Source organism: Thalassophryne amazonica, chromosome 20, assembly GCF_902500255.1.
Source record: "Thalassophryne amazonica chromosome 20, fThaAma1.1, whole genome shotgun sequence".
NCBI classification, from domain to species: Eukaryota; Metazoa; Chordata; class Actinopteri; order Batrachoidiformes; family Batrachoididae; genus Thalassophryne; species Thalassophryne amazonica.
Window position 1 is genome coordinate 37,191,138 of NC_047122.1, and position 23,959 is coordinate 37,215,096.

The 23,959-nt window shown below is 40.1% G+C and overlaps 1 protein-coding gene across 1 annotated transcript in view; it reads right to left on the bottom strand.

Annotated features, from left to right (window-relative positions):
- Positions 1-23,959, bottom strand: part of efna3a (ephrin-A3a) — a 170,918-nt gene that overhangs the window by 26,631 nt on the left and 120,328 nt on the right. Inside the window, exons 2-3 of the mRNA XM_034160757.1 lie at positions 2,916-3,217; positions 264-329 (exon numbers count right to left, since the gene is read on the bottom strand). Of these exons, the coding sequence (XP_034016648.1) occupies positions 264-329; positions 2,916-3,217 (368 nt within the window). The remainder of the gene's footprint in view (positions 1-263; positions 330-2,915; positions 3,218-23,959) is intronic.

Genomic DNA, 23,959 nt, shown 5'->3' on the forward strand with positions numbered 1-23,959 from the left:
CACACACACACACACACACAGTGCTTTACTGTAATAGCACTGACATAGACAACATTAAGCCATCACTTTTCAAGCACTGCTTCGAGGAATAAAAAATCCCATGAAAACAATGCGAGGCTGAAAAGCCTTTTTCTGATACAAAACTGTCAGTTTTTCTCTCTCTCTTCCTCTGTTTTACTTATTTGTCTACTTGTGTTTGTGTTTTTGAGGAGAACCTAAGCAATAGGAGGGAAAACTGAGAGATGGAGTGAAAGAGTTCTCACTGGTGGAGCAGCAGACGTAGACCCTTAGTCTCAGGCAGCTGTGGCCGTGGTGGTGCGTCGGCGTGGCTGCAACACAGCAAACACACAAAACATGTCAACCTTATGCACTCTCCAGGCCGCCGCCCAAAAATGCACGAATGCTAAAGTGCAGCATTGTAGCCGAGCAGGCGTCCTCAGTTGAACTTTCAGAATTACCTGAGAAGAAGCTCGTTATTACACCCATTATTAATTATTATTATTATTAATACTAATAATAATATTGTTAAGAATGACATGGCCCACTTTGAAATGTAAAAAATTTCTGGGGTCCACCCCCCCCAAAAAAAAAATAAAAAAAATACACACACACACACACACACACACACACACACACACACACACACACACACACACACACACATATATATATACACACACACACACATATATATATATATATATATATATATATATATATATATATATATGTGTGTGTGTGTGTGTGTGTGTGTGTGTGTGTGTGCTTTGTTTTATTACTTCTGATAACATTTTCATAAACAACAAAATATTTTAAACTTATTACAAAACTGAAATTCAAAGATATTTTTTAAAATTTTGTTTTTAATGACCACTCATGGTGCACCTGCAGTATGTTCACAGTCCACCAGGGGGCTGCAGCCCACTTGACTCATTTTGGGGATCACTGCCTTATTTGGCGTTTTATTTATGTATTTATTTTAGTCATTACCCACAATGCAACATGTCCCTACATCACCGTGAATTTGAATTTCTGTTTAACTCTACGTGGGTTACAATAATAATTATAGATAATACATTTATTTGTCAAGCGCTTTCGATCAAAGCGCTTCACAAGATAAACAGGTTAAGAGCAAAGTTAAAATCACAAATAAATAATGATATAATAATATAGAAAATAAGAAAATAAGTGGGTCCTCAGCTGCGCTTTAAACTTGGGTTCTCGTTTTCAACGCTAATCTTTCAGATCTTTTGGGGTTGTGGCTGCGGTTAGCTCGTCAAAGCTTAGTGGACCGTTAGCAAAGCATGATGCAAGTGTCAATAATAATTGTTCAATGCGTTTTAACTTGAATGTTCAAGAAAAAAAAAACTATTCTAATTATTTTACACACATGCACTGTTGCATAGCGATACGTTATGTAGGGATGTGGACAAGTAGGCCAGCGCCTCAATTAGGTTCTGCATAATTGCATGTGGCCATATTTTCGGGAGTTGCACAGGGAATTCTCTGCGGTTCGTGTTGCTATTGGCTGTTGGAGAGTTATCCTGATTTATTTTTCGGTCAATGACGTAAAAGAATTACCCAGCTCACACCTTGTGTTCAAATTTTCGTCCCAGGCGATTGGAGAGAGAAGTTACCGGATTTCTTATATTTGTTTCATCAAAGTCACTTAAATTGTACCGTAAGGATTGAATGGAAAAAATCAATGTATAGGAAATAAAGAGTAAGTATTTCTCTTCATTTTTGCTGAATTTCAGAAGGACTGGCCATTTCACAAAGATTCTGGTCGATTGCCAAAATCCAGTGACTGCCAGTGTTGAGATGATATACCATTTAGAATGAAGGAGAGGTGATAATCCATCATTCCTGAAAATTTCATGGAGATATTTTGGATATTACAGAAGTTATGAGTACACTGTTAAATCGAACACTCCATTTTAATACAATAATTAAGTTAATGTAATGTAAACTTCAAAAAAAGTTATAGTTGCTCATTTCCATTCATTAAACTAACTCAAAAATTAATTGTCATAACAACTCAGTTCCTTTAAGTGCATTTAAAGTTTTGGGGCATTTAAGTGTTGATGATGTATTTCCAGTGCATTCCATTCACTCATTTTAATTGAGTTCATGTAACGGAGGCCAGCAGGTGTCGCTGTACAGAGGTAGTTAGTAAACCTCACTCCCAACAACTCAAAAGAATTCTCTGGTCACAAGTCCAGAGTCCTGAGTTTTAGCCTTCTGGTTAGAGAGTCTGACTTCCATTCTGGAGATCATGAGTTTGCATCCCGAGGGGAGTGAATGGGCGGAGCCATAACAACACAACGCAGAGTCAACAAGTAAACCAAAGAATGCATCAAAAAAATCTAATCCAAAATGTAATGTAAATTTTTCAGTCAGAAATTTGTCACTTTTTTTATTGAAAAACATAAACTAGATTTACATAAGTTGAATTAACTATAAATTGTTAAGTTACTAAAACTAACAATTAGATTTTTAAAAATTATTTTATTTAAGTTGGCAAACTCAACTGTTTTAAGGCAATTGGTTTCCTCAAATGGTTTGAGTTCAACTAACTCAGTGAGTTTTCCAGTGTAAAAATATGAAGGAACAAGTCCAACTCGGTCACAAAGGCCCTATTGTTTCATCTATTCATTAAGGCCAGGAAAACAAGTTCGATTCCCAGCACAAAAACGCCCATAACTTCCTTAATACTTAAGATAATCACATGATTTTGGTGTCAGTTTAAAGGGTTTTTCATGTTCTTTCAGAATTCACGGTCAGATTTTATATTGGTGTGGGATAAAATTTTTATACACGTCCCTTACATTATGGGTAACGACAAATGACCAAATTAGAATCTCTAAACGATATACAACATGTGGCAGTTGGTGGTGGGTACTGGCCTGACTCACAGATGTAATAGTACTCCTGGCCAACGTTGAACTCGTAGCCCAGCGAAAAGGCGCTGTAACGCTGAAACTTTTCAGAGAACTTGATGGGTGCGTGCGGGGCGTGAGGCCTGTTGCACTCCCAACGCTTGAAGCCCATCTGCGGGTCACAGGTGCGGTACCCGCGATAGTTGACCATGTACAGGATGTACTGCTCAGCCACGGTGCGCTCTAGCGTCCCCCGCTGGGTGGTGTTGTAGTGCGGGCAGTAGATGTCCAGGTAGTCGTTGACACTCACCTGCACTGTGAATCCCTCCCTACGTAGCCTGTGGACAGCGAAGAAAACACAAAGACACGGGGCATTTAATTCTTGTGTTTAAAATAATGGCTGTGTGTACAATTTCTTTTGGCTCCTCTCATTTCCACCGGATGCCCTTTGTGATGCAACTCTAGATGGAGGAGAATGGGCAGTGATAACCTCAAACCTGGAACTTTTTTGCTGGAAGGCAAGCGCACTAGTTACACCCCTGTACTAAGATAATAAATATAATTATTTAGCCAAACATTGAAGTAGATATTCACTAAATATTTAGCTCAGCTTAAATATTTTGACAAATGTGTGACTAAATACCTAGGTTCATGTAAATATTTGGTGTTTACTAAAATATTTAGCACACGTGTTTAGCTAAACATTTAAAGACATAATCAATTTTACTAGGGTCAGCATGAAAAATTACAGTTTAAATTAACTATCATGAAAAAGTGAGGTGAAAGTATATCAACCAAACATTTGCTGCAAATGCTAAATGTGGCGAAAAAAAATGCTCATATGAACCTGTGTTAGTTTACACATGACCTCCATACCAACATGACACAAAGTGGGCTGATACAGATTAATATCTAGAAACTACTACGTTCTTGTCATTGTATAATATATACGCAATATTCAATGCACATTCTAAGTATATACATTGGCATGAAATGAAAGAAACTCACATCCTGACACATAAACATGTTGAACACACATTCACATAAAACGTGCTGAAAAATATAAATGTAAACAATTGTAAAGTACTGCTCTATAAAAACACACTTTCTCACTCAGTGTGTTGTGGTAATTGCAGCAAATGTTACAGGTCAGTCACTGAAGGTGTTCTCAGGGCTGCTGCACAATTTGGCTGCAGAGGGATGCACTATGTGCAACGACGGCCTCAGGTTTAATGGGCAGAGGTGAAAAAAATACTAACGAGCGATTACTGCATGATATTCACCCACCAGTGTGTAAAATGCTATCTTGCATCATGTATGATGAAATTCTTAGATTAGATTAGATAGAACTTTATTGATCCCTTGGGAAGACTCCCTCAGGGAAACTGAGGTTCCAGCAGCATTTTATAGCAGCACACAGGGTAAGAAGCACACAGTAGTATCACACACAGAGTATCAAAAGTGAAAGTAAAAAAGAAAGATAGTTTGCAAATATAAATATAAATACCACACATACTGATCAATACTGGTTTACTGGCTACTACTGTTCCTCTCATTCCTGACCTCTGTCTTCCTGTTACTCCTCCTCCCTCTGAGTGAGGAGTTGTACAGTCTGATGACCTGAGGGACAAAGGCATTTTTCAGTTATTCAATTATTCTCTTCATCTTTGATTAATGTAGGATAAACATGAGGTTCCCTATTTGTACCATCCTGATGAAAATACTCATGAAGTGCGCTGAGGTGCCCTTCAAGCTGTTGTAAGGGAAAGTAAAAAAAAAATCCAACAAGCAAACAATAAAAAAAAAAAAAAAGCAGTATCTTATAGTCTCCCCAACAACATGTCAACAGTTTGGACCAAATACACATTTTATGGGCAAAATAACAACTCGTTTCCTTTCTTTATTTCTTTTTGCCAGGGCTCATATCTAGGTCCTTTTTCTTGTTTTTTTTCAATGTACCATTTAGGCCAGGTTAAATTATGTCTGGTCATATGGTGAGCTGTTTTGTTGTTTTAATATTTAATCAATCAGGCTGATGAGCAGTGATTACATTTTCACTGGCAGAAATAACATTTCAACCTGTTCCCTTTAAGATATCTGTAAGATTTTGAACATGTAGAAATTCAATTAGACTTGCCAAAATTGGATTTGCATAGTGATATATCGCACTAAATACTAATATATTTACACTGCAAGTGCATTTATAGATAGCTTATCACATAGCTAACTAAATAGGTGGCTTGTATGCTACCCTCGTATGGGGGCGCTCTTCAGCACTGCATCACAGTTAATCCCCTGGAGGTGCACTTCCCCATAGGTTAGCACCTAATTGGGCACTTCATCAAGTTTTTTCAGCTCCAGGAGCATAATATTTTCTGTAATGGAAAGGGCACGGCCATGTAGGGAGTAGCAAAGAGGACGCCATAACGGCCCTTTTCAACTGGAAGGGCACATATGGAACATCAAGTTTAGGCCACTGGAAGGGCACCTTGTAGGATACTACATTCCCCTCCCGAGAAGGGCAGGCATCAAGACAGGATTCTCACTGTAGAGGGCATGTCACCATCATTTATTGTACGGAGGGGCACCATAGGGGCACTCAATCCTTTCCGCCACTGTCGAGGGGGCATGAGCAATGCTTTTTCAGCTATGGGGAGCATCAGCGTGGGCGTGGTGGGAGGTTACCAGCTTGCCACCCCCTATGAGCACACCAGTGTGTATGTGCATGCACGCAACACGTGTGACTCTCCAGGTAAACGCCAATGTGACAAAAAGAATTTAACTGATTAAAAGATTTTCCACTGGTTTAGTGTGTGTTTGAACCTGCACACGAACACGCGCACACAGGACTCGTCCCTCCATTCATCTACCACTGAACAAGAGGGACGAGATAATGTGACATGATTTAGAATTCAGACGCCACGCTGACTTCTTCTGTGTTTATAATACTAAGTATACTTATTATGTAAATGACATAATCTGTAATTAGACAAAGTAGGCGTCATTAGAGGGGCTCCTGCAGGTGAGCTGATGTGAATCCTTGGCTGCAGTGATGTGTCGGGCTGCAATGACTCACTTTGGCCAGTAAGTGGAGGTGTTGTGCTGCTTTGTGCAGTAACAACATCTCTGATTTTTATCTGCTGCTTCTTTTGTGGCACATTCTTGTACATAATGCAGACGTGCACATACAAACAGCAAGTGTTGACGTGCACACGTTACTAGGTCAGATCTCCAGAGGGATTATTATTCAATTACAAAATGAGGATGGGGAATGTCACAACACCTCTCTGTGTGTGCCGCACCATCTTCTCCACTTTTATCCCCTTTTTCATCTGCACCTTTTATATTAATTTGGGATTAAACGCATGGCAAGGCAGGTGGATGTCAGTTCTCTTAACTGGTGCTCTTTTTGGGTCATCAATCTTATCTTCCCGGCCACCCAGACATGAGATGACAGACTTTTGTCTTGCAGGGTTGTGGGAGGAGACGCCACAGTGATTCTTCAAAGGGACTATATTTAGAGAAAGGGGTTTGGTGGTGGAGGGAAAGGAGAAAGAGATGAAAGTTGGAGAAAGAGGAATCTGACAGTGTACTATGAGGAAAATCCTGGAAGCTGGTGGCATGTGATCAAAACTATGATGCAGTCATTGAGAAATAGGTGAGAGGACCTGAGGAGCAAAGTGAAGGAATGAATGAAGGCGGCAAGAAGAAGAGAGTTCCTGTGCAAAATAAAAGGCTGCTGTAGGGACGGGCGACATGACCTAAATTTAATATCACAGTAGACTATAGCTCGGTTTCCATAGATTTGCGTTAAATTTAAGCAATATTTTCAAAATGTTGACGAAAAGCAATTGCAAAATGACAGATTTTCCATTAGTGATTGAATGTCACTGCCAGATTTTTTTCATTTCGCAATAACTGTAATTCTAGCGAGGCTCTCCTGAGAACTGTAATTCCAAATGTCACGGCGACGGATCAGTAAGTCCCACTAAATATTTTATCCAACCCCCCAATCCAATAATGCCATAACTTCATCTCTTATGAGCTTTAACGCGTCTCTTTCTCCATCCACATGTGCCGCGCTTTGTTTTTCAGAATGTTTGCGACCTGTAATAGTGAAAAGCATGTTTCCATTCCACTTTTGTGTAACAAAGAGTTTTCAACTCGCCTGAAAAACCACCTCGTGCAAGTACAAAAACTATCAATTCGCTGCTTCAAATAGCGCAATTTGGAAGGTAATGGAAAGCCACCTAGTGTTATATGTTGGTATTGCTGTTTTTGCACTATATGACACCTTTAATCATTTTCTTATTTAAGCAAGAGTTTAACCTGCTCCTTCAAAGTTAAAATCAGGAGGAAAACCTTCAAGAATGAAAGATTTTTACATTTAGAAAATCTGTAGCTGTGTTTAATTAACGCTCAAAGTTTAAATGAACATGTGGCGCAACATGATCACAGCTTATACAATATTTCCATGATTGTGGTTTTCGTTTCATTTCATTTATATAGCGCCAAATCACAGCAAAGCTGCCTCAAGGCGCTTCACACAAGTAAGATCTAACCTTACCAACCCCTAGAGCAAGCACACAGCGGACAGTGGTAAGGAAAAACTCCCTCTGATGATACTGAGGAAGAAACCTCAAGCAGTCCAGACTCTGCTTAGGTCATACTAATAAAAAACATTTTAACAACACAGAGGAACATCAAGTTTTTGAGAGTTACTAAGTCCACACAGATGTCCAGGACAGCATCAGTTGTTTGGGGGGGTGTCTCCAGATCCAGTCTTTGAGCATAGTCCATTTTGCAACTGCCACAGTCAACCTTCATTTGCACTCAGTTTTCATGTGAAAATGACTTTATAGGCAGTTACATCAATGGCACAAGTGTTTAACAGGTTCTCAAGCACCTAAGTGGCTCTACTCTATTCTATTCTACTCTACTCTATTCTATTCTATTCTACTCTACTCTATTCTATTGTACTATATTCTATTCTACTCTATTCTACTCTACTCTATTCTACTCTACTCTATTCTACTCTACTCTATTCTACTCTACTCTATTCTGTTCTATTCTACTCTACTCTATTCTATTCTACTCTACTCTATTCTATTCTACTCTACTCTATTCTACTCTACTCTATTCTGTTCTGTTCTATTCTATTCTACTCAACTCTACTCTATTCTACTCTATTCTATTCTACTCTACTCTACTCTATTCTACTCTATTCTGTTCTACTCTACTCTATTCTATTCTACGCTACTCTATTCTACTCTACTCTATTCTACTCTACTCTATTCTGTTCTATTCTATTCTACTCTATTCTATTCTACTCTATTCTATTCTATTCTACTCTACTCTATTCTACTCTACTCTATTCTATTCTATTCTACTCTATTCTATTCTACTCTATTCTACTCTACTCTATTCTACTCTACTCTATTCTATTCTACTCTACTCTACTCTATTCTACTCTACTCTATTCTACTCTTCTTCTTTTTTAGATATTTAGATATACCTTAGTATACAATAGCAGAGTTCTACTTTAGAATTTGAATATATTATAGAAGACATACCTTACTGAATTTTCATGTGGAGCTCAGCAGGCCGGCAAATGAAACCTGACCTGTGATCCTCACAGCCTCAGTGCTGCAGTGTTGATCATAGCTGCAGATGCATCGAAATGATGACTGATTTCCAAATTAATGGGTATTTGCCATTATTTTTTATTTTATTTTGTATGTATTATTTTTCATTGCAGTCATCAAAAAATATTTCTGGCCTGGTGGGGGTTCTTGTTGGCCTGGTTTGGTCGTTGGTGAAATTGTGATATCTCGGTGACTATGACACCGGTGTACCTCCACCCCTCCTGCTGTGTATTACTGAGGCAGCAAGGGAAAGTCACCAGCAATGCATTCACTGTTGAAGATCTGCAGGCTGCCGAAGCTTTAAAATACACAGAGGTGCGCATGAACAACCCTCAAAACGCGCTGTATTCCTCATCAGAGTGGTTTGAATGCAAATGTGCAAACTGGGGATGAACGAATAGGCACATGAGCGTGTCATTTGACTGTTTTCACTTTTCCCTGCTGGATGTAATCGTCCTGTAGGAGGGCCATTATGTTCCACAGTCAGCACTATAAGGAGGAAAAAAGGAAGAGGAGGAGGAGAAATGACTGAGAGATGTACGGAAGAGAAAGTGGTGCAGGAGTGGTGGTGGTGGGACGGGTGATAGGAAGGTGGAGGCCGGCTGGGCGAGGGACGTGGGGAGTCCCTTTAGGTGGACGGTGTTATATAAGCTGCTCACTTAGTGGCACAAGACAGAGAGGTTGCAGCGCAGAAAGGAATGGAGGGAGGAAGACAAAATAAGGGCGCAAGAGGAGATTTAATAACGTATCGTTGCGAGGGGTCGAGGGCGGAAAATGCACGAAAAGATGACAACAAAGAGAAGAGCGCAGAGCAGAAGGCAGAGGCCTAGACAGAGACATAATGGTCTCCGGGGATGCACAGTAAAAGTGCATAAAAAAGACGGATGTCTCTCATTCTGGTGTTGTCTCTCTTCTCCTGCAGCTCCTTCTCTCTCTCTGTGGTGGTTTTGCTGCCTCATCATCATTTTCCTGAGTGGGAGTGTGCAGCTAGTTAGTAAAGGCTGCACAAGCTGTGGGGGGGTAAAAAGAGAGAGAGCAAAGATAGAGCCACTGCACCGCTTACATCTGCACTTAAAAAAAGAAGAAGAAAAAAGAGTCTTTGGAGAATTGTGTTGGTATCAATAAATAACAACGGTAAGGTAGCGCTACAGCAAAAAGACACTTTAAAACATACAGTGGGCAGAAACAAAGCATCTGCTGCAGGCAGAAAATCCATAAATCCTCCAGTGAATCATAAAACAGACGCAAACATCGATCTTCATTTGTAAATAAAGCCAAACAAAAAGAAATATGACACATTTTCAGGAGCTTCCACTGAATGACAGCGATGGAGATTTAAATTTTATTTACCTTGACTGAACTCACATCCTGATGCAGAGACAGAAAAAGATCCATTAGCTCTAGTTTTTTTGTCCTACTCGCATTACCGCCACGAGCGCCAACTGTTTTTGAAAAATCCTTTGAAAAACAGCTGGAAGAGTCGACAAGCTGTTCAGGTCAAAAGCAGAGCCAGACAGGCAGTGAAAATAAAGTAATATTTCTAGATTTAAACTGAAGACAACTTCCTTCATAATTATCAATGTATAACCCCCCCCCCCCCCCCCACACACACACACACACACACATACACACACACATACATACATACATGCAGGGTTGTCTCTGAGCCCAAAGAATAAAACAAAAAACAAAAACATCTTTTTCATTGAGATAAATACATTGTTTCTTAAGAATTCAATAGAAAATGTAGAAAAAAGCATTGTCTCACTATGTTACAGATATATACAACCCCAATTCCAATGAAGTTGGGACGTTGTGTAAAATCTAAATAAAAACAGAATACAATGATTGCAAATCCTCTTCAACCTATATTCAATTGAATACACCACAAAGACAAGATATTTAATGTTCAAACTGATAAACTTTCAGTGTTGCCACAGTTACTTTGAAAAAGTAATCCAATTACTGATTACTCCTTGAAAAAGTAACTTAGTTGTTGTGTGGGCCGCCTGAAGAGGAGGTACTGCTGGCCAACCCCAGAGGGCGCCCTGCCTGTAGTCGGGTTTCAGGCACCAGAGGGCACAGTCACTACCCAGGAGCCAGGACTGACAGCTGTCAGCAATCACCATCATCACCACTATAAAAGCCTGGAGGAGACACCACATCTCTGCCGAGATATCAGTTTACCACTCAGGTAAAACTCTCAGCCGTGTCTGTGCTCAACGCACTTCTCATTGTCTTTCTTTGAAACCTTTGCAGGAGGACCTGTTATCTTCAAATCAGCTGGGAGCTGGGTTTTGGGTTTTGGATGTTGAAGAGTGACGGACTTCACTCCTCTTTCCAAACCAGAGAAGTAACAGTCGGTCTCTGCACGTTTCTGTGTTTTTATGTCGGAGGTGGAGATTCTCCACAAAAGGAACTGAAATGAGTTGCTGACTGCTTACTGGGTGTCCACACACCCACCATAACCTGTTTTTGTTCCTGCCAGCAGTACCGGATGTGACAGCTGAAGTAGAGGCCACCTGGGGACTCAGGACTTGGCGGCTTCAGTGTACTGCAGGTCTTCGTTGGCGGCGGAACCTTGTGGGCTCTTCTCTGGATAGGCGTCTCCTACCCTCGGGGCCTGCCCACACGTCACCTGTTGTATTTTGTAACTGACTGTCTAAAGCAGTATTCGACCTGTTGTGCACATTTGCCACAATAAATTGTATTTATTGGACTATCTATTGACGTTCATTTGCGCCCCCTGTTGTGGGTCCGTGCATTACACTTTCCCAACATTAGTTACTTTACTGATTACTCAATTGTAAAAGTAACTAAGTTAGATTATAGTTACTTTTTAGTTACTTTCCCCAGCTGCCGACAACAACCCTCTGCCACCTCACATGACAATGATACTTGTTTTGCCAGTAAGTAAGTCCCTTCGGCTGCTCCCTTGTTTGCACTCGGGGTCGCCACAGCAAATCCAAGGTGGATCTGCATATTGAATTGGCACAGGTTTTACGCCGGATGCCCTTCCTGACACAACTCCACATTACATGGAGAAATGTGGCAGGGGTGGGATTTGAACCCGGAACCTTCTGCACTGAAACCAAGCACATTAACCACTTGGCCACCACCCCTGCTGATACCTGTTTTGCCAAAACTCACTTTATAGTCAGCCTTTCTTGACTTCAATGAAATAAATACTTGTTTTATAAAAAGTAAAATAATCTTTCTTGACCTCATATTTAACTGTTGACAGCACTGTAACAGTAAAACTTGCAATTTTCTGACCTACATTGTTTATAAATGTAACTATTAAATTCTTTCTAACATTTTTCTAACATTTAAATTCTCTCTAAACATTTTACTTGTTGAAATTATTATTATTTGAAGTAGTATTAGTAGTTGTAGTAAAAAAACGGCTTCAAAACTGACCTTTAATCTAGGGTGTTGTGGGGGGGGCACATCCCTGCCCCCACGCCTCCATTCCATCTGGATTCGCCCCTGCTGTTGGCATTTTGAGCACAAAGAATGGATAACATTTATTTATGCAGAAAACATGACCATATTACAGGTAAGAAAGTTTTATTGCGTTTTCACATCATGTGGTCCTCAGAAAGAGAGTCTAGGTGGATTTGAGTGGAAAATAGTGTTAGCTGTTGACGCGTCGCGGAGGATCAGCTGTTTTTAGCGAGCAGATACGGAGCGGCTCAGAGGAAAAAAAAAAGCATAAAAAATGTCTTAGTAAAGCTCAGTGCAGGTGTGCTGTTGTCACCGTGCTTTAGAGGTGAGGACGAGTCGTAGCTGCAAAAAACCACGGAGTGAAAAGCTCACAGCTCGCTTAAAGTGGACAGTTCAGTCAACCCCCGGCCTCCTGCCCACAGACCAAGTTTAATGCTGCTATCGACCCACAATGCAAAAAATAATAGTAACGCACAGTGACTTGGAGAAGTAACTTTAATTGTGATTAAGGTGCGTTTACACATAACCAAGACGCGTTACGAATGTCATTTTTCTGTCATTCGTGACACATTCCTGACATTCTTAATGTGACTTAACGCATCTGAATAGGTTTCTTAATAGTGCGTGTTGGTGCGTGATATTCTTGATATTCGTGAAGCATGTTTTTGCCTGTCAAAAAATCTTCCATGAATGTCACACACCACCCTCATTTCGTCTCATGTCGTGGAGGTCGTAACTGAGCATATTGATCCGTCTTGATGAGTAGTGATCCTTAATGGAACATGACAACGGTTCGTAGTGGTTCCTGGATGGTTCTTGGAGCTTGATAACGCTAATAGAAAAGTTTAACTTTTATAACGCTAACCCGATAAACCGCTAAAAATTTTAGCAGAAGTACAGCTAATTGATAACTTTTAGTAATGACTCCAGTGCACTGTCAGCTACTGACAAGCCAGTTTTAAATTTAAGCACCACCAACGCTTTTGAGTAAATCAAAGGCGATCACAAACCCAACAAAAAACGAGTCAGAGCTTCTGTCTTTGTGCATCCTGCCCACTGCTGTACGGAAAGTCATTTACTTTTAACATGGAACCGCACAGACATGTGGCAGTAAACATCAAAAGCAAAGCAGTTTTGACTCATGGCTTGATTTATAAACCAAACTAATTCCGGACACTTTATCGACATTAACATCAACTCTGTCATTTTTACAAAGTGAAAAATATCGCAGATATCTTTTAGTTTTAGTTCAGTGCAACAAATAGCGACAGTGTGATAGTTGGTCGCTATTCACACTCCCATCCAGTAGATGGCAGTGGTCTATGCATTTTGACTCAGTGTTCTTTGCATTTTGCTTCACAGCTGCCTGACTGCTGCAAAACACGTAACCGACAGGAACTAACATGTATGATTTTAGGGGTTACAAATGTTTTTGACCATTCTCCTTAACTCACTATGCCAACAAAAAAATGTTAGCAGACTAAAAGTTAGCAGAATTAAATTTATCAGAAGCTATGGTTTTCGAAGTTAACTGAAAAGCAAATCCGCTAACAAAAAAGTTAGCATTGCTAATTAGCATTTAGCGGAACTGTGCCCACCACTGGCAACCACCCAGACAGACTAGTCCATCCCCACCTCTCAAAAGCAATCATCTATCTATCGTAGCCTGGTGCAACGTGGGCATCCCGTTGGCCTTTTCCAGCCACTGCGGTCCTCAACGATGAGGTATCCAGGATCAGCACATGGCCAAACTGTTGAAATTGACACTCCCTCCCAATGCAAGTGATACTTCTCATCTGAGTGTCCCTATAATAAGGTTCGAAGGACTGAGTTAGATTTAGTGACATTTGAGGTAAAAAAAAAAAAAGAAAAAAAATCAACTTTTTTTAGCTGGACTGAAAAATATCAGTTTAGGGTCAAATTTTCTTGGGAATCTGAAAATGAAATCATTTATGTAAAATCTGGCAGGAGAGATTGCAATGATCACGACAATACATGAAAAATTTGTAAAAATGAATACAAAATTTTGTTGTAAAAAAGCTTGATCTCATTTTGGAAAAGGGTTTAGGCCAAAATAATGTAAACAGTTTGTAGCTCATACAAATGGGTATAATGGATTCTATTTTGGCAAATCTACATTCAAAATTAAGTGAATGTAAGTGTTTTTTTTTTTTTTATTAGAAACAGTATGTATTTTTTCACAAATGGAAAACCGCTAGAAGTAGGGTTAGTAAAAGTGTAAATTTTACTTATCTAATGTTAGAGTAAATTTATGTATTGGGTACTGCATGTTCCACAAATACAGAGAGATTGATGTATAATAGTTGCAGGTTTATCATTATATCAACTCAACAGGAAGAATCAAAAGCCAAATTGTTACCAAGAAGCTCAAAATTTCCCCCCCCAAAAAAAGAAGAAAAAATGTCACACAACATCTGTTGATGAAACTGGCTGGTATGACATCATTACTTACTGCAACCACTGAAACTGATTATTCAAAAAAGAACACAATAACCTCTTATTCTAAGGTTAATAGTAAGTAATTTGCAAGCTGCAACAGGATTTATGTGGGTGTTCAAAATATTGCATCACCCAAAATTGGTCATTTTCAACTATTTTTGGAAAAAACATGCAAAAAGTCAAATAAGGGCTGGACATACAACATTTTTGATGTTTTTTATGAAACTACACCATTTTGTTCTACAAGAAAAACAAAACATTTCCTACAGGGCCTTTATTTATGCCACAATATTTATTTCACAGTGATGTCATAAAAATCTAACTCAAAGTTTCAACCTTATCCCAACTAACCACTTATGAGGTCTATTAGAAAAGTATCAGACCTTATTATTTTTTCAAAAACCATATGGATTTAAATCAGGTGTGATTGCATCAGCCAAGCTTGAACCTTTGTGCACATGCGTGAGTTTTTTCACGCCTGTCGGTTGCGTCATTCGCTTGTGAGCAGGCTTTGAGTGAGGAGTGGTCCACCCCTCTCGTCGTTTTTTTCATTGTTTAGGAATGGCTCAGAGACTGCCGCTTTGCTTGATCAAAATCTTTTCAGAAACTGTGAGGGACATCAAAGTGGACACCATTCGAGAAATTCAGATGGTTTTTGGTGAAAATTGTATGGGCTTCAAAGAGATTATGGAGTGTTACTGTCGCTTTAAGGACGGCCCAGAACATGGCGTTCAGACAGCTGTTTTTGCAGGAGTTTTTGTCATGGAAAGAGGAGAGGAGGCTTCGCGCGTTGCAGCGGTGCCGCATGGCGCAAAGCAACGCTGTGATGAAGCCTCACAGGACATGTTCTGGCATGTCCAGGCACATCCACAATTTCTCGGATAATCACTCGATGGAAAAACCACCGACAGCTGTCTGAATGCCATCTCAAAGCCGTTCTGTGAGACCAAAACAGAGGTGGTTTTGTCTCGTTCCTGTAGCGAATCCATCGTGACGCGCGAAGCCTCCGCTCGGCTTTCCATGACAAAATCTCTTGTTAAAAGTGAAATCTGCCGGAAAATGGTTGATGTCCAGCTCTTGTGATAACCAGAGAAATGGCACACAATGGTCACGGATCCATACAGCCATCCGTTTAGAAATGAAATGGTCGCTCAGCCTGTCGATGGCGGCTTCGGAGCGCGGCACGTCCCACAGCCGCTCTGGGCCATCCTTAAAGCGACAGTAACACTCTGTAATCTCTTTGAAGCCCATACAATTTTCACCAAAAACCATCTGAATTTCTCGAATGGTGTCCACTTTGATGTCCCTCACAGTTTCTGAAAAAATTTTGATCAAGCAAAGCGGCAGTCTCTGAGCCATTCCTAAACAATGAAAAAAACGACGAGAGGGGTGGACCACTCCTCACTCAAAGCCTGCTCACAAGCGAATGACGCAACCGACAGGCGTGAAAAAACTCACGCATGCGCACAAAGGTTCAAGCTTGGCTGACGCAATCACATGTGATTCAAATCCATATGGTTTTTGAAAAAAATAATAAGGTCGGATACTTTTCTAATAGACCTCGTATTTGACAAAGTCTTTCCAGTTTATACATTTTGCACAACATTAAAACAGGAAGCTCTGGCTCTGATAGTTGCTTAAAACATCACATTTTTGTGACACCACAGCTTCATTTCTCTTTGTAACATAGCACAAATTATTCCATGTAATATGGAGTTGCATCAGGAAGGGTATCCGGCGGAAAATTTGTGCCAGATCAGGATGCAAATCCACCTCGGATCTGCTGTGGCGACCCCGAGTTAAAACAAGGGAACAGTCGAAGGTACTTAGTTACCCGATTACACCAGTGCGACTCTCTGCACTTCAACAGTCCGTCTTTAACTGCTTGTCATTTCTCATCGTTAAAGATAAAACAATATCCAATAAAAACAATATCTAATTAACCTATCATGGCAAGTTCCATCATGATGCGCTTTCATGCTCACAGCCAATGGAGGCGTAATTTTCCATCATCTCCTCATTGAAAACAACATCCAGGTTACTGTCAGTACAACACGTTTGCTCACTACACTCCAGTTTACAGTCAGTTTGATCATATAAATCAACAAGTGGAGTTGGATGTGCTCCAAATGCACGTGCACTATGCATTTTAAACCGTGCACCATCGATTGTCATCGATCGATTGTGTAATTTTTATTTATTAACTTTTCAGCTACAGCCATGTGTTGATCTGTGTTTGGCAGTTGGCTGTCATTTGTTTTTTGGGACAAATCAAACACCAAAGTGACATCACTCACCAATGTTGTGTATGTTCGGCCTGACTGTGTAGGGGGGACGTCTGACTGGAGTCGTCATCTGCTTGGGAGACTGAGCAACACGCCACATATATGCAAAGGTGGACGTGGAGAAAGAGTTGAAAATGAAGAAGACGGGAGGGAAAATCAGAATCCAGAAGAGAAATTACTGTGCATTTTTAGATACCATCAAATTCTAAAGAGATTTACTGAACCATTTAATAATTTCTGCTTGAAATCTTGGACTGAAGATTAAAACATTTGGCAACCAGGGGACAGAAAGCATTATTACACTGGCTGTTTGTCTAGACAGGGATTTACATTCAGCCTGCTTTGCTGAATTATCCATGAATGAAAGATTTGCATGTGGCGCTTTGGGTGCGCGTGTGCATGTGTCTGTGTGAGCATACCATTCCGACACATAATGCGCTACAAGTTATCCGAACGGAACAGTTGGAGAATTTGTGCAGCTTCTTTTTATGGTTTCAATTTTCACTGATCAAAAGCAAATTGCATGAATATTCAAGTTTCTTTCTTATCTGAAAGTTGGGCACGGCTCAGGGTATATACAGGGAACGATGAGGTGACAGAGGCGATGCATGCTTTTTGATTGTGAGCTGTTACAATGACCTTGCAAGGTAAGGGCTGTAGACTGTAAACCGACTGCTCATGCACATGCAAAAAAAAAAAAACATTTATGATGGAGTTGCTTTCGTTTGCAGGGAAACACGTGCTCGTGGTAAGATGCAGAAACACACACAAATGTATGCATGCAGTCATTGCGTGTATGCATGCACATGTGAGTTCACATGCAAGCACACATGCATGCACGCACATACATGCATGTGCGTGCATGCATGTATGTGTGCATGTGGCATGTTAAGGTGATGTGTACACAGGGGCTGACACCAGCCTGAGTGTGGGATGTATTAGTGCTGACAAGGTTAGAGAAGAGGGGGAGGCTTTCAGCACTGGGCTCTCTGATCAAAGGCCTGCAGGGGAGAGGGAGCAGGCTGCCGGGGTAAAAATAACACACACGGTACAGCAGCAGGCATCAAAAGAAGGGAAAAAGAAAGGGAAGCAGAGACAGACAGTGAGGTAGACAGACAGAGAGGGGGGGTGGAGAGAGTCAGCAAGAAGAATGGCTGGATCCTGCAGCTGATTTGATTTTTTTTTTTAGCATCTTTTATACCATTTGAGCACACACACACACACACACACACACACACACACACACACACCCACACACACACACACACACACACACACACACACACACACACACACACACACACACACACACACACACACACACACACACACACAGTGCTTTACTGTAATAGCACTGACATAGACAACATTAAGCCATCACTTTTCAAGCACTGCTTCGAGGAATAAAAATCCCATGAAAACAATGCGAGGCTGAAAAGCCTTTTTCTGATACAAAACTGTCAGTTTTTCTCTCTCTCTTCCTCTGTTTTACTTATTTGTCTACTTGTGTTTTGTTTTTGAGGAGAACCTAAGCAATAGGAGGGAAAACTGAGAGATGGAGTGAAAGAGTTCTCACTGGTGGAGCAGCAGACGTAGACCCTTAGTCTCAGGCAGCTGTGGCCGTGGTGGTGCGTCGGCGTGGCTGCAACACAGCAAACACACAAACATGTCAACCTTATGCACTCTCCAGGCCGCCGCCCAAAAATGCACGAATGCTAAAGTGCAGCATTGTAGCCGAGCAGGCGTCCTCAGTTGAACTTTCAGAATTACCTGAGAAGAAGCTCGTTATTACACCCATTATTAATTATTATTATTATTAATATAATAATAATATTGTTAAGAATGACATGGCCCACTTTGAAATGTAAAAAATTTCTGGGGTCCACCCCCCCAAAAAAAAATAAAAAAATACACACACACACACACACACACACACACACACACCACACACACACACACACTATATATACACACACCACACAATATATATATATATATATATATATATATATATATATATATGTGTGTGTTGTGTGTGTGTGTGTGTGTGTGTGTGTGCTTTGTTTTATTACTTCTGATAACATTTTCATAAACAACAAAATATTTTAAACTTATTACAAAACTGAAATTCAAAGATATTTTTTAAAATTTTGTTTTAATGACCACTCATGGTGCACCTGCAGTATGTTCACAGTCCACCAGGGGGCTGCAGCCCACTTGACTCATTTTGGGGATCACTGCCTTATTTGGCGTTTTATTTATGTATTTATTTTAGTCATTACCCACAATGCAACATGTCCCTACATCACCGTGAATTTGAATTTCTGTTTAACTCTACGTGGGTTACAATAATAATTATAGATAATACATTTATTTGTCAAGCGCTTTCGATCAAAGCGCTTCACAAGATAAACAGGTTAAGAGCAAAGTTAAAATCACAAATAAATAATGATATAATAATATAGAAAATAAGAAAATAAGTGGGTCCTCAGCTGCGCTTTAAACTTGGGTTCCGTTTTCAACGCTAATCTTTCAGATCTTTTGGGGTTGTGGCTGCGGTTAGCTCGTCAAAGCTTAGTGGACCGTTAGCAAAGCATGATGCAAGTGTCAATAATAATTGTTCAATGCGTTTTAACTTGAATGTTCAAGAAAAAAAAAACTATTCTAATTATTTTACACACATGCACTGTTGCATAGCGATACGTTATGTAGGGATGTGGACAAGTAGGCCAGCGCCTCAATTAGGTTCTGCATAATTGCATGTGGCCATATTTTCGGGAGTTGCACAGGGAATTCTCTGCGGTTCGTGTTGCTATTGGCTGTTGGAGAGTTATCCTGATTTATTTTTCGGTCAATGACGTAAAAGAATTACCCAGCTCACACCTTGTGTTCAAATTTTCGTCCCAGGCGATTGGAGAGAGAAGTTACCGGATTTCTTATATTTGTTTCATCAAAGTCACTTAAATTGTACCGTAAGGATTGAATGGAAAAAATCAATGTATAGGAAATAAAGAGTAAGTATTTCTCTTCATTTTTGCTGAATTTCAGAAGGACTGGCCATTTCACAAAGATTCTGGTCGATTGCCAAAATCCAGTGACTGCCAGTGTTGAGATGATATACCATTTAGAATGAAGGAGAGGTGATAATCCATCATTCCTGAAAATTTCATGGAGATATTTTGGATATTACAGAAGTTATGAGTACACTGTTAAATCGAACACTCCATTTTAATACAATAATTAAGTTAATGTAACGTAAACTTCAAAAAAGTTATAGTTGCTCATTTCCATTCATTAAACTAACTCAAAATTAATTGTCATAACAACTCAGTTCCTTTAAGTGCATTTAAAGTTTTGGGGCATTTAAGTGTTGATGATGTATTTCCAGTGCATTCCATTCACTCATTTTAATTGAGTTCATGTAACGGAGGCCAGCAGGTGTCGCTGTACAGAGGTAGTTAGTAAACCTCACTCCCAACAACTCAAAAGAATTCTCTGGTCACAAGTCCAGAGTCCTGAGTTTTAGCCTTCTGGTTAGAGAGTCTGACTTCCATTCTGGAGATCATGAGTTTGCATCCCGAGGGGAGTGAATGGGCGGAGCCATAACAACACAACGCAGAGTCAACAAGTAAACCAAAGAATGCATCAAAAAAATCTAATCCAAAATGTAATGTAAATTTTTCAGTCAGAAATTTGTCACTTTTTTTATTGAAAAACAAAACTAGATTTACATAAGTTGAATTAACTATAAATTGTTAAGTTACTAAAACTAACAATTAGATTTTTAAAAATTATTTTATTTAAGTTGGCAAACTCAACTGTTTAAGGCAATTGGTTTCCTCAAATGGTTTGAGTTCAACTAACTCAGTGAGTTTTCCAGTGTAAAAAATAGAAGGAACAAGTCCAACTCGTCACAAAGGCCCTATTGTTTCATCTATTCATTAAGGCCAGGAAACAAGTTCGATTCCCAGCACAAAAACGCCCATAACTTCCTTAATACTTAAGATAATCACATGATTTTGGTGGTCAGTTAAAGGGTTTTTCATGTTCTTTCAGAATTCACGGTCAGATTTTATATTGGTGTGGGATAAAATTTTATACACGTCCCTTACATTATGGTAACGACAAATGACCAAATTAGAATCTCTAAACGATATACAACATGTGGCAGTTGGTGGTGGTACGGCCTGACTCCAGATGTAATATACTCCTGGCCAACGTTGAACTCGTATAGCCCAGCGAAAGGCGCTGTAACGCTGAAACTTTTTCAGAGAACTTGATGGGTGCGTGCGGGGCGTGAGGCCTGTTGCACTCCCAACGCTTGAAGCCCATCTGGGGTCACAGGTGCAGGTACCCGCGAGTAGTTGACCATGTACAGGATGTACTGCTCAGCCACGGTGAGCTCTAGCGTCCCCCGCTGGGTGGTGTTGTAGTGCGGGGCAGTAGATGTCCAGTGTAGTCGTTGACACTCACCTGCACTGTGAATCCCTCCCTACGTAGCCTGTGGACAGCGAAGAAAACACAAAGACACGGGGCATTTAATTCTTGTGTTTAAATAATGGCTGTGTGTACAATTTCTTTTGGCTCCTCTCATTTCCACCGGATGCCCTTTGTGATGCAACTCTAGATGAGGAGAATGGGCAGTGATAACCTCAAACCTGGAACTTTTTTGCTGGAAGGGCAGCGCACTAGTTACACCCCTGTACTAAGATAATAAATATAATATTTAGCCAAACATTGAAGTAGATATTCACTAAATATTTAGCTCAGCTTAAATATTTTGACAAATGTGTGACTAAATACCTAGGTTCATGTAAATATTTGGTGTTTACTAAAATATTTAGCCACACGTGTTTAGCTAAACATTTAAAGACATAATCAATTTTACTAGGGTCAGCATGAAAAATTACAGTTTAAATTAACTATCATGAAAAAGTGAGGTGAAAGTATATCAACCAAACATTTGCTGCAAATGCTAAATGTGGCGAAAAAAAATGCTCATATGAACCTGTGTTAGTTACACATGACCTCCATACCAACATGACACAAAGTGGGCTGATACAGATTAATATCTAGAAACTACTACGTTCTTGTCATTGTATAATATATACGCAATATTCAATGCACATTCTAAGTATATACATTGGCATGAAATGAAAGAAACTCACATCCTGACACATAAACATGTTGAACACACATTCACATAAAACGTGCCTGAAAAATATAAATGTAAACAATTGTAAAGTACTGCTCTATAAAAACACACTTTCTCACTCAGTGTGTTGTGGTAATTGCAGCAAATGTTACAGGTCAGTCACTGAAGGTGTTCTCAGGGCTGCTGCACAATTTGGCTGCAGAGGGATGCACTATGTGCAACGACGGCCTCAGGTTTAATGGGCAGAGGTGAAAAAATACTAACGAGCGATTACTGCATGATATTCACCCACCAGGTGTAAAATGCTATCTTGCATCATTGTATGATGAAATTCTTAAGATTAGATTAGATAGAACTTTATTGATCCCTTGGAAGACTCCCTCAGGGAAACTGAGGTTCCAGCAGCATTTTATAGCAGCACACAGGGTAAGAAGCACACAGTAGTATCACACACAGAGTATCAAAAGTGAAAGTAAAAAAGAAAGATAGTTTGCAAAATAAATATAAATACCACACATACTGATCAATACGGTTTACTGGCTACTACTGTTCCTCTCATTCCTGACCTCTGTCTTCCTGTTACTCCTCCTCCCTCTGAGTGAGGAGTTGTACAGTCTGATGACCTGAGGGACAAAGGCATTTTTCAGTTATTCAATTATTCTCTTCATCTTTGATTAATGTAGGATAAACATGAGGTTCCCTATTTGTACCATCCTGATGAAAATACTCATGAAGTGCGCTGAGGTGCCCTTCAACGCTGTTGTAAGGGAAAGTAAAAAAAAATCCAACAAGCAAACAATAAAAAAAAAAAAAAAGCAGTCTCTTATAGTCTCCCCAACAACATGTCAACAGTTTGGACCAAATACACATTTTAGGGCAAAATAACAACTCGTTTCCTTTCTTTATTCTTTTTGCCAGGGCTCATATCTAGGTCCTTTTTCTTGTTTTTTTTCAATGTACCATTTAGGCCAGGTTAAATTATGTCTGGTCATATGGTGAGCTGTTTGTTGTTTTAATATTTAATCAATCAGGCTGATGAGCAGTGATTACATTTTCACTGGCAGAAATAACATTTCAACCTGTCCCTTTAAGATATCTGTAAGATTTTGAACATGTAGAAAATTCAATTAGACTTGCCAAAATTGGATTTGCATAGTGATATATCGCACATAATACTAATATATTTACACTGCAAGTGCCTTTATAGATAGCTTATACATAGCTAACTAAATAGGTGGCTTGTATGCTACCCTCGTATGGGGGCGCTCTTCAGCACTGCCATCACAGTTAATCCCCTGGAGGTGCACTTCCCCATAGGTTAGCACCTAATTGGGCACTTCATCAAGTTTTTTTCAGCTCCAGGAGCATAATATTTCTGTAATGGAAAGGGCACGGCCATGTAGGGAGTAGCAAAGAGGACGCCATACGGCCCTTTTCAACTGGAAGGGCACATATGGAACATCAGTTTAGGCCACTGGAAGGGCACCTTGTAGGATACTACATTCCCCTCCCGAGAAGGGCAGGCATCAAGACAGGATTCTCACTGTAGAGGGCATGTCACCATCATTTATTGTACGGAGGGGCACCATAGGGGCACTCAATCCTTTCCGCCACTGTCGAGGGGGCATGAGCAATGCTTTTTCAGCTATGGGGAGCATCAGCGTGGGCGTGGTGGGAGGTTACCAGCTTGCCACCCCCTATGAGCACACCAGTGTGTATGTGCATGCACGCAACACGTGTGACTCTCCAGGTAAACGCCAATGTGACAAAAAGAATTTAACTGATTAAAAGATTTTCCACTGGTTTAGTGTGTGTTTGAACCTGCACACGAACACGCGCACACAGGACTCGTCCCTCCATTCATCTACCACTGAACAAGAGGGACGAGATAATGTGACATGATTTAGAATTCAGACGCCACGCTGACTTCTTCTGTGTTATAATACTAAGTATACTTATTATGTAAATGACATAATCTGTAATTAGACAAAGTAGGCGTCATTAGAGGGGCTCCTGCAGGTGAGCTGATGTGAATCCTTGGCTGCAGTGATGTGTCGGGCTGCAATGACTCACTTTGGCCAGTAAGTG